The sequence below is a fragment of the Sorex araneus genome, chromosome 3 (assembly GCF_027595985.1).
Source record: "Sorex araneus isolate mSorAra2 chromosome 3, mSorAra2.pri, whole genome shotgun sequence".
NCBI lineage: Eukaryota > Metazoa > Chordata > Mammalia > Eulipotyphla > Soricidae > Sorex > Sorex araneus.
The window spans coordinates 10,160,204-10,174,921 of NC_073304.1; the positions used below are offsets into that span (position 1 = coordinate 10,160,204).

General features: G+C 46.0%; 2 protein-coding genes across 2 annotated transcripts in view; both read left to right on the forward strand.

Annotated features, from left to right (window-relative positions):
* The window catches only part of CATSPERB (cation channel sperm associated auxiliary subunit beta), a 123,171-nt gene extending 114,892 nt beyond the window's left edge, over positions 1–8,279 (forward strand). The window contains 1 exon segment of the mRNA XM_055130310.1: positions 8,079–8,279. Within this exon segment, the coding sequence (XP_054986285.1) occupies positions 8,079–8,279 (201 nt within the window).
* A 3,784-nt stretch (positions 8,280–12,063) lies between these two features.
* On the forward strand, positions 12,064–12,642 carry LOC129403356 (high affinity copper uptake protein 1-like). The gene has a single exon (XM_055130311.1). The coding sequence runs from the start codon at positions 12,064–12,066 to the stop codon at positions 12,640–12,642; it is 579 nt and encodes a 192-aa protein (XP_054986286.1).
* Positions 12,643–14,718: the final 2,076 nt, after the last annotated feature.

The window sequence follows — 14,718 nt, forward strand, 5'->3', positions numbered from 1 at the left end:
AGTCTCAGCAGAAAAATATAGAAACTTCTATAAGAATGGAAATTTTCAAACTGAAAAGCCCAATATCTAAAAATGTTAGGGGGCCTGGGCCGCAGTGCACTGGGTAGGGTATTTGCCTTGCACGTGGCCAACCCAGGTTCTTTTCCCCAGCACTTCCAGAAGTGATTCCTGAGTGCAGAGCCAGGAGTAAGTAATCCCTGGACATCACTGGGTATAGCCCAAAACCCCCTCAAAAAAAAAACCCTTTAAATAACTGGGTCAGCAGAGAAAAACGGCAATGAAAATAAATCACTGGGGGGTTCAACCTACTTAAAATGTTTTTAAACAAATAAGCTAGGGTGGATGAGATGGTACAGGAAATAAGATGCTTGTCTTCTATGTGGCTGACTCTGGTTCTATCCCCCAGTACCACATATGAGCACTGCCAGGGATTACTCTGAGCATCAAGCCAGGAGTAATTCCCAAGCACCACCGAGTGTGGCCAAAAACAAAGAGAAAAATACACAGGACAAAGAGTTTCAGGGGACTATGTGACAGTATCCAAAGGTCTAGCTAGCACTGAAGTCACTAGAGTTCACAAAGGATAAAAATAAGAGGTTGGAGTAGGGGGGGGAGAAATCTGAAAAATGAAGGTCTGAAAATGTTTCAAGTTTGGTGAACTTAATTTGCATATTCAAGAGGCTTCATGAATCCCAAGCAGGATAAATGAGGGAGGGGAAAAAGTCATGTCTGTGTACAACACATCCAAATATTAAGTATTTTCTTTCTTTTTTTTCCTTTTTTTCTTTTTTGGCTGTTTTCTGGCCCACACCAACAGTCCTCAGGGCTTATTCCTGGCTCTGCACTCAGGGATCATTCCTGGCAAGATTCAGGGACCATATTGGGTGCCAGGAATCAAATCCAGGTCTGCCATGTACAAGGAAAGTGCCCTGTCACTGTACCATCTCTCTGATCCCCCAAATTAAGAAAAATCCTTAAAAGCAGCCAGAGAGGAAAATTGAAAAAAAAAACACACACTAGTGCTATATTAAGGGAACAAGAGTTTGACTGTTGGTTTCCTGGTAGAAACAGAGAAGCTGGGAGACAGTACAAACCTTTACTGTGACGCAGTGGGTCGTGTGGAGGTCTAGAATTCCATTGCTAGTGAAAATGCCCTTCAGAAATGAAGGAAGGACCAGCAAGATAGTACAGTGGTAGGGTGCTTGCCTCGCACATACGACCAACACAGATTCGCTCCCTGGTACCACATGTGGTCCCCCAAACACACTGCCAGAGATGATCCCGGAGCCCAGAGCCCAGAGCCAGGAGTTAACCTTGAACACTGGGTGTGGCCCAAAGCATCAATAATAAAACAAAACCAAAAAAATGTGAAGAAAAAATAAAGGCAAGAGAGATTGTCTCTTTTTAAAATGCTTAAGATGCGTTATACAAGTTCAATGTGGCCCCTATAAGTATACCCAGGGCATTTTCAAAGAAATAGACAAAACTCTCCTGAAATTCATACGGAGCGATAAACCCCCAGGAATAGCCAAAGCAATCCTTGGGAAAAAGAAGATGGGTGGCATCACCTTCTCCGACTTCAAACTGTATTACAAAGCAGTGGTAATTAAAGCAGCATGGTGTTGGAATAGAAACAGACCCACCAGAACAATGGGACAGAGTTCAATATTCTGTCACAGGCTCTCAAATATATGATCACTTAATCTTTGATAAAGGAGCAAGAAATGTGAAGTGGAGCAAGGAAAGCTTCTTCAACGAGTGGTGCTGGGAAAACTGGACAGCTACTTCAAAAAAATGAACTCAGACCTCTGTCTAATGTCAACCACAAAAGTCAGATCAAATTGGATTCACTGTCATTGTCACTGTCATCCCATTGCTCATCGATTTGCTCAAGCAGGCACCAGTAACGTCTCCATTGTGAGACTTGTTGTTACTGTTTTTGGCATATTGAAGATGGGCGGGTAGCTTGCCAGGCTCTGCCGTGCGGATTAGATACTCTCAGTAGCTTGCCGGGCTCTCCGAGAGGGGCGGAGGAATCAAACCGGGTCAGCAGCATGCAAGGCAAGCTCCCTACCCGATATGCTATTGTCCAGCCCCAAAATGGATTAAAGACCTCAATATCACACCTGAATTCACAGGGTATAGGGAAGGAAATGTAGGCAGAGCCCTCTATGATATTGAAGCTAAAGGCATCTTCAAGGATAAAACACCACTGACCAAGCAAGTGGAAACAAAGATAAACAAATGGGACTACATTAAGCTAAGAAGTTTCAATACCCCAAAAGAAAGAATGACCAAAATACAGAGAGAGTCCACGGAATGAGAAAAATTATTTACCCAATATCCATCAGATAGGGTCTTAATATCCAGGATATATAAGACACTGATAGAACTTTATAAGAAAAAACCTCCAACCCCTCCAATCCAAAAATGGAGAGAAGAAACAAACAGAAACTTTCTCAAAAAAGAAATACAGGGGCTGGAGTGATAGCACAGTGGGTAGGGCGTTTGCCTTGCATGTGGCCGACCCGGGTTCGAATCCCAGCATCCCATATGGTCCCCTGAGCACCGCCAGGGGTGAATTCTGAGTGCATGAGCCAGGAGTGACCCCTGTGCATCTCTGGGTATGACCCAAAAAAAGAAATACAAATTGCCACAAGGCATGTGAAAAAATGCTCTACATCTCTAATTATCAGGAGATGCAAATCAAGACAACAATGAGATATCATCTCACACCACAGAAACTGGCATTCATCAAAAAGAACAAGAACAACCAGTGCTGGTGCGAATTCAAGGAGAAAGGGACTCTTTCATTGTTGGTGGGAATGCCAACAGGTCCAGCCTTTTTGGAAAATAATATGGACATTCCTTCAAAAACTAGAAATTAAGCTTCCATATGACCCAGCAATACCACTTCTGGGAATATATCCCAGGGAAGCAAAAAAGCACAGTAGAAATGACATCTGCATTTGTATCATTGTTCACAATAGCCAGAATCTGGAAACAACCCGAGTGCCCAAGAACAGACAACTAGTTAAAGAAACTTTGAGGGACTGGAACGATAGCACAGCGGGTAAGGCATTTGCTTTGCACGCAGCTGACCTGGGTTCAATTCCCAGCATCCCATATGGTTCCCCGAGCACATCCAAAAGTAATTTCTGAGTGCTTGAGCCAGGAGTAATCCCATGCAACCCCGGGTGTGACCCAAAAAGCAATAAATAAATAAAGAAATAGAATAAAGAAACCCTGATGCATCTACACAATGGAGTACTATGCAGCTGTTAGAAAAGATGAAGTCATGAAATTCGCTTATAAGTGGATGGACATGGAGAGTGTCATGCTAAATGAAATGAGTCAGAAAGAGAGGGACAGACATAGACGGACTGCACTCATTTGTGGAATATAAAATAACATAATATGAGACTAACACCCAAAGACAGTAGAGACAAAGGCCAGGAGGATCATTCTGGGGTTTGAAAACCTACTTCACATGCTGGGGGGAGGGAGGCAGTTGGGATGGAGAAGGGACCACTGAGTCAATGATGGTGGGAGGGATCACTCTGGATGGGAGATGTGTGCTGAAAGTAGACTAAGGACCAAACATGATCGCCTCTCAGTATTCGCATTGCAAACCATAATGCCCCAAAGTAGAGAGAGAGTAAGAAGGAAGGTGCCTGCCACAGAAGCAGGGGGGTGGGATGGGGTGGGGGTGGCAGGAGGGATACTGGGGACATTGGTGGTGGAAAATGTGCACTGGTGGAGGGATGGGTTTTCAATCATTGTATAACTGAAACTCAAACATGAAATTTTTTTTAGTATCAACTTGATTCTTTTTATTTAATTTTTTATTTTATAAAGATAAAAATAAAAAATAAAAATAAAAAAATTTTTTATTTTATAAAATAAATTTTGTTTATTTTATAAAGCTACAGCACTGGACTGTAGCACTGTCATCCCATTGTTCATTGATTTGCTTGAGCAGGCACCAGTAATGTCTCCATTGTGAGACTTGTTGTTACTGTTTTTGGCATATTGAATATGCCATGGGTAGCTTGCCAGGCTCTGCCGTGCAGGTGGGATGCTTGCCAGACTCTCTGAGAGGGACAGAGGAATCGAACCCGGGTTTGCCGCATGCAAGGCAAACACCCTACCCGCTGTGCTATTGCTTCAATACTTCAGAGTATAAATTTGATTATATTTAATATTCAAACATCAATCCCAGCACCACTACACCTTCCCACCACCATATTTCGGGTGTTTCCATCCCAAACCCCAATCCCTGCCCCAAAGCAGAACTGAAATGATATAATACTTCCCTCTAAGGTTGGTTAACTCTTACTTTGAATCCTATGAAATGTGGTGCGGTACTCTTGGACTATGGGTAGAGTGTGTCCTATGAAGTGTTGTGTGGCCGAAAAGGCAATCGTGTGGTCCAAGGAAAGGTTCACTTGTGGATGAGGCTCTGCTCGAGTATGTGGAAAGCGGCCGTGAGCAGGGTGGCGGTTGGATTCTGGAGGGTTTCGGCTGCTGGGGCTGGGTCCCTTGGGATGGGGACGGGTCTCACCTGCCCCACTCTGGGGCTTCCCAAGTGAAACAGCCTGGCACAGGGTCTGGCAGCATGATTATGGCGAGTGTCATGTTGCTCCCTTTCAGGAAAGAAGGACATGTGATCTGGATGGTGGCCAATGACGAGATTATCTGGCCAACCGGGTGGCTTATGGGCGTGACTGCTGAGTCGCCAGAGACAGGGGGATATGGGGCGGAGAATCTCCATTCCCTCTCCCGTTGAGTCCAGAGTTCTCAGCCACAGAGTCCCACATAGCTGGGTTTTCTGGGGTTTCACTCTTGGGTAAGGCTCAATCATGAAACCTTTGTTACTGTATCTCCCAGCCATCCAATAAATAAAATAAAATAAAATAAAATGCTTAAGATCTTCAGGATGAATATCAGCAGAGGAAAATAAAGCTTCAGTAATGAATAAGCCTAAAAATGAATTTTAAAAAATAGGAAATGAACGCACAGGTTAAAAAGGAAGAATGGGCTAGAGGATTAGTCCTGTGGGTAAGGTGTAGTCCCAGAGCACTGCTGGGTTGATCATGCCCCATAAAAAAGAAGAGATTCTCTTTGAAGAAACAAAGCAAACTTTGAAGCAAGCTTTTCTGAGTCAAGGAAAACTGCTTTTGAAAATACTCTAAGACAGAATTCCAAGAATGACCTTGCTTTTCTTTCATAGCTCTGTAGCACTGTCGTATTGTTCATCGATTTGCTCGAGTGGGCACCAGTAATGTCTCCATTGCGAGACTTGTTGTTACTGTTTTTGGCATATTGAATACACCATGGAGAGCTTGCCAGGCTCTGCCATGCAGGCGAGATACCTTTGGTAGCTTGCCGGGCTCTCCAAGAGGGACAGAGGAATTGAACCCGAGTCAGCCGCGCACAAGGCAAATGCCCTACCCACTGTGCTATTGCTCCAGTCATTCATAATAAAGAATATTATTGGGGAAATGGATAAAATTTTAATAAGGGTTGTAGATGGTAGAAAATCACATTGTCTCATTAATTTCTTGAGTGTATGGTGCAGTGGTTATTTAAATGAATTATTGGTGTTTAAGAAATATATATGGAAGTATTTTGGAGGCAAAGAGACATTTTGTTTAAAACACACTGTTATGATTCTGAGGTTTAGTCTTTTGGCGGGGGCAAGGTATAGAATATTTAAATAGTCACAGAAGATTTTCTTGGAAGGAAAACGTTGAAAGAAAATCTGTTTTCAAGAACTCTATAGAAAATAGCTTAGCTGAGAGGGCTGGAGCGGTAGCACAGTGGGTAGGGCATTTGCCTTGCACGCAGCCGAGCTGGGTTCGATTCCCAGCATCCCATATGGTCCCCTGAGCACTGCCAGGGTGATTCCTGAGTGCAGAGCCAGGAGTAACCCCTGTGCGGTGCCAAGTGTGACCCAAAGAGCAAAAAAAAAAAAAGCTTAGCTGAAAATGCATAATTCGAAGGTGCTAGAGTTTTCCAATTTAGAAGTATAATGGATGGTTTAACAGAGCAAATGAAAATTTTATATTGTCTGGCAAAGTGACTGAAATGACTTTTTAGGTAGAAATAGGTGGAGCAGAAGGCAGCAGAGCTACAAATATGGGAGAGCTTAAAGCCCGACTGTTGAATAGTTTCTATCCACCTGGCTGAATGCAAGGTTCTGTATCAGAAAATGAGGGGTTGGAGTGATAGCACAATGGGGAGGGCATTTGCCTTGCATGCGGCTGACCTGCGTTCGATTCCCAGCATCACATATGGTCCCCCAGCACTGCCAGGAGTAATTCCTAAGTGCATGAGCCAGGAACAACCCCTGTGCATCACTGGGTGTGACCCAAAAAGAAAAAAAAAAAGAAAATGAGTGGATGAGTCAAGGTGTGGAAGTGGATGGATGAGTCAAGGTGGAAACCAGAAACTATAGAGCTTTCTCTTTGGCAATCACTGTATCACTGTCACTGACATCCCGTTGCTCATCAATTTGCTCGAGCGGGCACCAGTAACATCTCCATTGTGAGACTTGTTACTGTTTTTGACATATCAAATACACCACGGGGAGCTTGCCAGGCTCTGTTGTGTGGGCTAGATACTCTCGGTAGCTTGCCGGGCTCTCTGAGAGGGGCGGAGGAATCAAACCCAGGTGGGCTGCATGCAAGGTGAACGCCCTACCCGCTGTGCTATCGCTCCAGCCCGCTCTTTGGCAATGAGAGACTGAAACTTTTTTGTGAAGGTGTTGAGAGATGTTACACCAAAGACGTCCTACCAGAGAGAGTCTCAAGACTTTGGCTACATGTCCTGGGATTTGCTCCTTCTCGAGACTTTATCCTGTGGGTCAGCACCAACGGGGTGGGCTGTGGAACTGAGGAGAGTTACTCACATGGAAGAGGCAGAATAGAGGCAGAAAAATAAACAGATGATGACAATGAATTCTTTCCCCCTGGCTTTTCCTAAGTTCAGCATAGAGAATTAAAATTAATGTTCGCAATGATCAGAAACACAAACTGACTCTCTCATTGATTGAAAGAGATTCGATTGGGGGACAGGCCCACTCCCAGCAATGCTCAGGCACTAACCCTGGCTCTGTGGTCAGCAGTGATGCTCAATGACTCAGGGAACCATAGACGGTGGCAGGGATCGGAACCAGGGTCAGTGGGATACAAGGCAAATGCCATAACCCCTGTAATGTCTCTCTGGTTCGGCTTAGGGTTTTCTTAACAAAGCTAGATTCCTTTTCTGGCAGTCCAGCTTGAAAGAAAGGACTTTTGTTATCTTGTAACACCATAATGAAGACAAGCTTCATATCTGACATTTTGTGATCAAATGTTCCAAGAATTCCAATCCCACTGGGAACAGTCTGAGCTCTGAGGTGATAGATAAACCCATTGATCAATTCCCATAAGGATAATTAGCTTCCTAGACCAGAAGGACTGGTTTCCATACCACTTTTAAATTGGGACAGTAGGGTCCAGAGAGATAGTACAGCAGGCAAGGTGTACTTGCCTTGCACCTGGGTTCAATCTCCAGCATCATAGGGTCCCCTGAGCATGACCAGGAGAGCTACCTGAATGCAGAGCCACGAATAAACCCTGAGCACCATCAGGTGAGACCAAAATCCAAAAGTAAATAAAATAAATTGGCTGAAGTACAAGACCCCACTTCTGGGGCCAGTTCCACAGATGTATCTCATCTATCAACGGTCACTGGTCACGTTGTCAAGAGCCCGAGTGGCGAGGGGGTGGGTGGTGAGGGGGGAGGGGGGCTTTGTCTGCGGAATTTTGCTCAATGGTCAATAATGGCTCCAAGTTTCAGGGCTGGAGCAATAGCACAGCGGGTAGGGCGTTTGCCTTGCACGCGGCCGACCCGGGTACTAATCCCAGCATCCCATACGGTCCCCTGAGCACCGCCAGGAGTAATTCCTGAGTGAAGAGCCAGGAGTAACCCCTGTGCATCGCCGGGTGTGACCCAAAAACCAAATAAATAAATAATGGCTCCAAGTTTTATGACTAGAGGGAGAAAACTCAAGACTTTCTTCTCCGTTGCAGATCTACGTGGACGAAGTTCCCTTGCCATTCCCCGGACATACTCTGATTGCCATGGCTGCTGCCGTCCTCCTTGGGGGCCTGATCATTATAGCATTCATGCTGCAGATGTGCGACATCCACCCATGGGACATGCTCCAGAACTTGATCCGAAGGCAAGACGTGTACCATCCCAACTTCCATGACAAAGAAATGAAGACCTGAGTCGTGGGGAAGGGGTAGTCCTGAGTTCCTCTTTATTTTCTAGATTTGTTAAGGCAATTCTAGGTACATATACACTTAGATGTTTTTATAAAAGATCCATGTACTAGAGAATGACCATTAAAATGCAAATTGATCTTTACCTATATGTTGATGGGTCTCTTCACTTACTCCAAACCCGGGGAAACTGCTTCAGACCAGCATTTACGCAGAGGATTTTCCTTGAAGCTTTTCAGAAGATGATAACAGGATAACTTTCTGCTCTGCCCAGTCTGGGAGAACTGAAGCCCTGTGACGTCATTGGTTGTTGGCTTACAGAAGAGAGTAGAATGAGTTCATGCTCTGGAAAGATGGATGGAGAAGGATCCACCCCACCGCGCGTGTCAGACCCTCATGGGAATTAAAGATTCAACCGATTGTGGTGGGGGAAGGGGGGAGTTTCTCAGGCAACTTCAAAACCAAACTGTAGCTCAAGTGGCAGAGCACATATCTTGCATGTGTGAGACCCTGGTCTGATCTTTGGCCCCGGGAGGCCTCTGAGCATTATAGCTTTGGCCTCCCAGCACCGCCACAAAAAAAAAATATATATATATATATGCCTAACTATTGGAAATCGTGACCCCCCTCTCAGGGGGGGTGTTGGAAGAACTTAGCCTGTGGTGGAACTCCTGGTTTGCAAACCACCTTGTCCCCATCATAGACCTCCTCTAGTCACACATGGTCATCGACTTTCTAGTTCTTCTCTTTCAAGTCTTTGTCATCATCTAGTCCCCTCTTGCCCCTCACAGCATAGCTACATAGAAATCATGAAGGGTGGGGCTGGAGCGATAGCACAGCGGGTAGGGCTTTTGCCTTGCACGCGGGCGACCCGGGTTCGATTCCCAGCATCCCATATGGACCCCTGAGCACCGCCAGGGGTAATTCCTGAGTGCATGAGCCAGGAATGACCCCTGTGCATCGCTGGGTGTGACCCAAAAAGCAAAAAAAAAAAAAAGACATACAAAGACATACCGTGTTACTGCCATATTTGTTGAAAATGTCAACCTTGAATCTACAAAATATAACTTACAATGTTTTAAATAAATTAATAAACTTTATAATTTAAAAAAAAAGAAAAAAGAAATCATGAAGGGTGGGGCACACATAGGTGGGGTTGAACATTGCCATAACAACAAACAGAGGTAAAGCCACTCCGTCAGGGGAATTTCTAGGGGATTAACTCAAGGACAAAAGCTCATCTGAGGCTTCAGCACTCCAGATTACTAGGAGATCCGCTCAAGGACGAGATTCCACCCAGGATGTATTGCTTTCTCCTTCCCTCAGCTAGTCATCCATTTAAGCAATCACAGTAAATTTACTTCTTATAATATTTCTAGTCATTTCGTATGAACACAGTAAGAGATATATTAAGCTTAAAGGCTGGCTCTTCCTGGGGACATCTCGCCATATATCCCAGACTACAGTCCTCAGGCCAGGTTAGTCTTTCCTAACCCCAGCAGGGTCCTTGTTCAGTTACTTTGTTTGGGGTCATGACAGTGTGTCCCATGACCATGCTCTTGATTTACTATACTTATGGTGCTTAGCTTATCCCCTTCAATGCCAGGCTGGTGTACAGCTTGCCCTGGGTGCATCCAGTCTCTTTGTAGGGACCCATCTTTTGGAGTGCTAGGAACTAAGGGGAACTGGGGCTTAAATCAGGTAAATATGGATGCCCAGGAGTAAATATTATTTTGGAGTCAATTAACTCCCATGTTACAAAACATAGCATCAACTGTCTACCTGTGTCTATACAAAAAGAACATTGCTAAACCATGCAAGTGACATAAAGGAAAGAGAAAAGCAACATAGGATTATTAGTGCCCAATGTGCCTCAGGGGCACTGTTGTGGGACTAATTCAATAAACCTAAACTCCGGGACTGGAGCGATAGCACAGCGGGTAGGGTGATAGCACAGCGGGTAGGGCATTTGCCTTGCACACAGATGACCCGGGATCAATTCCCAGCATCCCATATGGTCCCCTGAGCACTGCCAGGGGTAATTCCTGAGTGCAAAGCCAGGAGTAACCCCTGTGCATAGCCGGGTGTGACCCAAAAAGCAAGAATAAATAAATGAATGAATCACGATCACAGTCACGAAATGGATCACAGTCACGAAATGCGTTAATCACCGATTTCTCGGGCGGGCTCAGTAACCTCTCCATTTGTTCTTTCCCTGAGATCTTAGAAGTCTCTCTAGACATGGCCCTTCCAATGATGTCGCACTGGGGGCTCCTTCAGGGTCAGGGGAATGGGATCCAGCTTGTTACTGGATTTAGCATATGAATACACCATGGGAAGCTTGCAGGGCTGTCCCATGTGGGCAGGAAACTCTCAGAAACTTGCCAGTTTCTCCCAGAGGGAGAAGTAGGCTACAAGATATCCCTTCTGGGAGCTTTCTTTTAAGTCTCTGGATGTTGGCCGTTGATGGGATTACACACACCTGGGTTCCTCTGCCGGTACCTTCATGCATGAGGCCTGTCTGAACGTGTGGAGAGGGGCCTCCAGCATGGCTGCAGCTAAGTTCCGGTGGTCTTCTGTCGCTGGGAGCTCTGCTTGGGGTGGGGAGAAAAGCTGGAGCCCATCCTCTCCAAAGGGCCCCGGGGAAGATAGCCAGGCATGCGGGCAAGAGCCTCTCTGAATGAATAAATAAATTCAATTTAAATTTAATTTAATTTAATTTAAATAAATGAATAAAGGGGTTGGAGCAATAGCACAGCGATTGGTCTTTCGACTTTCACGCGACTGACCGGTGTTTGATTCCTCCGCCCCTCTCGGAGTGCCCGGCAAGCTACTGAGAGAGTATGGAGCCCGCACGGCAGAACCTGGCAAGCTACCCGTGCATATCGAATATGCCAAAAGCAGTAACAATAAGCCTCTCAATGAGAGACGTTACTGGTGCCCGCTTGAGCAAATTGATGAACAACTGAGATGACAGTGACAGTGACAGTGACAATGAATTAAATAAATAAATAAACAAATAAACCTAAGCTCAGTACAGGAGGGGGAGGAGCAAAGACAACCCAATGTCCCCCAACACCAAGGGAAGGAGAGATGAGCCTTTTGTGTGATTCTGTTTTTTTCCTTTAATTTCATCAATAGATATTTTTAATCTTAAAGCTGGTCTGAAGAGTTGATCTCTCAGAGAGGATCTCTAGGGAACTACCATAGAGAGGGCCAGGGAGGGTCTCAGAGAGTCCCCAGTAGTGATCACTGACAACAGAGCCCAGAGTAAGGCCTAAGCACAGGCAATGTGACCCTAAATTCAAAAAAATTAATAAATTATTTTTTTTTAATCTTAGACTTGAGCAATAATACAGTGAGTTAGGTTCATGGCTCCCTGAATTCAGTCCTTAGTACACCAGAAGTACTGAGCCCCGCCAGGAATGAACCCTAAGTGCAGAGCCAGGAGTAGGCCCTGAGTACTGCCCTGTGTTCCCATTCCCAACCCCCCCCATAAAAAAAAAACCCAAGTTTGCTCTCTGAGGAAGGATTTAGTAGGGTGGATCTCTGGGAAGGTCTCAAGGAAGCTTGTAGGGAGAAGGAAGAGAAGGGATTAGAGACCACCAAAGAGGTCCTGGGAGGGTCAGGGAGGGTCAGGGAGGGTCAGGGAGGGTCTCCTCCCAGTGTCCATAAGAGGCAGGGCTCTGAGGAGCCTTACTTGGTGCTGCCAGAGACTCTGAGAAGAGGCTGCAGTGCAGGACTCCAGCATCCTTCCAGAATCTTCTAGGACACAGCTTTTCCTGGGACCATGGACCACTCGCACCATCACTCCGGGATGAGCACCATGGGCCACCCCAGCACCCCGGCCCCTCCTCAGCAGCCCCCGGCCACCTCGGGGCCCCACTCCCACGGCGGCGGCGCACACTCGATGCCCACGACCTTCTACTTTGGCTACAAAAACGTGGAGCTGCTGTTTGCGGGGCTGCGGATCGACTCGGCTCTGGCCATGGCCGTGGCTTCCGTGGCTGTGTTTCTGCTGGCCCTGGGCTACGAGGGACTCAAGAGAGCTCGAGAGAGTCTCCGCACCCAGTGCTCGGCTTTCCCGAGACCAGAAGGAAGCTGCCCCGAGGAGACGCCCCGGCAGCAGCTGCTGAGCGCCGCTCACCTCCTGCAGACAGCGCTGCACGTGCTCCAGCTGGCCCTGAGCTACCTGCTGATGCTGACCGCCATGACCTACAACGCCTACCTCGGCCTGGCCTTGCTGGCGGGGGCCGGCGCCGGCTACTGGCTCTTTGGCGGGAAGAAGGTGGAGAACGTGGAGTCCCAGAACCTTCCCAGGAACAAGGCTCCCCTCCTTGATGCCTTCCTTCTGCCTCTAGTTGACTAGCGACACCAGAACCTTGGTGAGACCGTGGTCGAGATCACCGGGCTCCACACGTACTGTGCCAGCGCAGACATGGATACTGTCAGCTTGAGCTCAGACGTGGATGGCAGGATTGATTCCTGGTAGATTCCTGAATGGGGACTGCCCTGAAGGTTTCCTATGGAACTGAACTAATTTGCTTGTCTTGAGCCGGAGGCCCTGGGTCTCCCTGCCCTCTGGCTCAGGTCCCCTTCTGTGTCTTGTCCAGTGCACAACTCCCTCCCTGGCTCCCCGGTGATTGTGTTCCTGCCTTTTCCTTGTTCTTTGAATAAATTCGGTTTTTCCAGTGGTGGTGGCTGAAGGAAACTATTGTCCAGTAAACATAGGTCCCAAAATCACAATAAAAATCTTGAACCTTTGGTTTCATGCATGAAAACCACCTGCCCATTTCTTTCCTGGGGGGATGTGCCAGACAATGCCTGTGGTGTGGACTATCTATAGTGCGGACAGTGGGGCAAACCAGCAACAGCAAGATGTGTGCATAGGGACAGGATCCCACTCTGAATGGATTAGGATAATCCCATCAACCAGAAAATATCTTAATCCTTAAGGACAGAGCAATAGGCAGGTGGGGTGATTGCCTTGCATGCTGCTGACCCAGTTCTATCCCTGGCACCACATATGTCCCCGGAGCCCCCCATGGAGTGATCCATGAGCACAGAGCCAGGAGGAAGCTCTAAGCACTACCAGGAGTGGCCCCGAAAACTAAGAGCTATTAAATATTAGCATATTCCGGGGCTGGAGCAATAGCACGGCGGGTAGGGCATTTGCCTTGCATGCGGCTGACCGGGGTTCGATTCCCAGCATCCCATCTGGTCCCCTGAGCACTGCCGGGGGGTAATTCCTGAGTGTAGAGCCAGAAGTGACCCCTGTGCATCGCCAGGTGTGACCCAAAAAGCAAAAGCTAAATAAATAAATAAATAAATAAATAAATAAATAAATAAATAAATGTTAGCATATTCCTTGCACTGAGTATCTTGGTTGGTCACAGCTGATTGAAACAACAGGCCAATGGTTTCCTTCATTTTTGTTCTTTGGGACCAGAAGTCTTCCCATCTGTGCACAGGAGGCAGAGGTGGGACCCCCAGTAGCTCTCAGCCCCACGCAGCTGACCAGATGGTCCAGTGTACAGCTGTAGCCAGCCATGCATGGAATTGGGATGTGTACAGTGGAGCCCTTTGAGTTAGCTCGCCAACTCGAGAGTCAAATTAGGAAGTCTGCTTTTGTCATGTGTTTTGCTGCATTTTGCTACATATATGTATATATATATATATGTATATATATATATATACGTATATGTGTTTCTAAGGAATGGTGTAGAACAAGGTCAGGACCTGGCTGACCCACAGTTCATGTTTTCCTGGAGGAAACAATTCAAGCCAGGACACTCATTACAAGAAAGCAAGAATCACAAAGTGGTGATGGGTTTTTATTTTGGGTGGAGTGGGACACGGCCAGGAGTAATTCCTGAGTGCAGAGCCAGGAGTAAGCCCTGTACATCACTGCGTGTGACCCAAACGTCAAAGGAATAATAATAATAATAAATAAATAAAATGTAAATAATAAATAAAATTGCAAAATTCCTGGAGCATGCAACATCTCATACTCTATACCACTGATGTACAAGAGTAGCACACCACGTGGATGAGGTAAAACACGGAAGGCAACTGATCTTGATTAATAAATTAATAAATAAATAAAATATTAACACACAAGGCTCTACCTTTACTAACAGCATATTAATAAATCTCTTATACATGAACTTAATGGCTCCAGGCTGAAATACAACAATCTTCACACACTTTCTTCTAAGGAAAATTTTTGAAAATTTTCATCAAATTACTTCCAACAAACAACACAGATAAATTATTTAGGACCTGCTCTTGCGGCAGGCCTGGGTGGTGGTTGGGAAAATTTGGAATGTTGGTGGTGGGAAGCTATAGTGATAGTAGGATTGGTGTTATAGCAAATGTAATATGTGATTGTGAACAAGTTTTTTAAAATTTAATTTAATTTAAAGAAATAATAAAAATTTTTTAA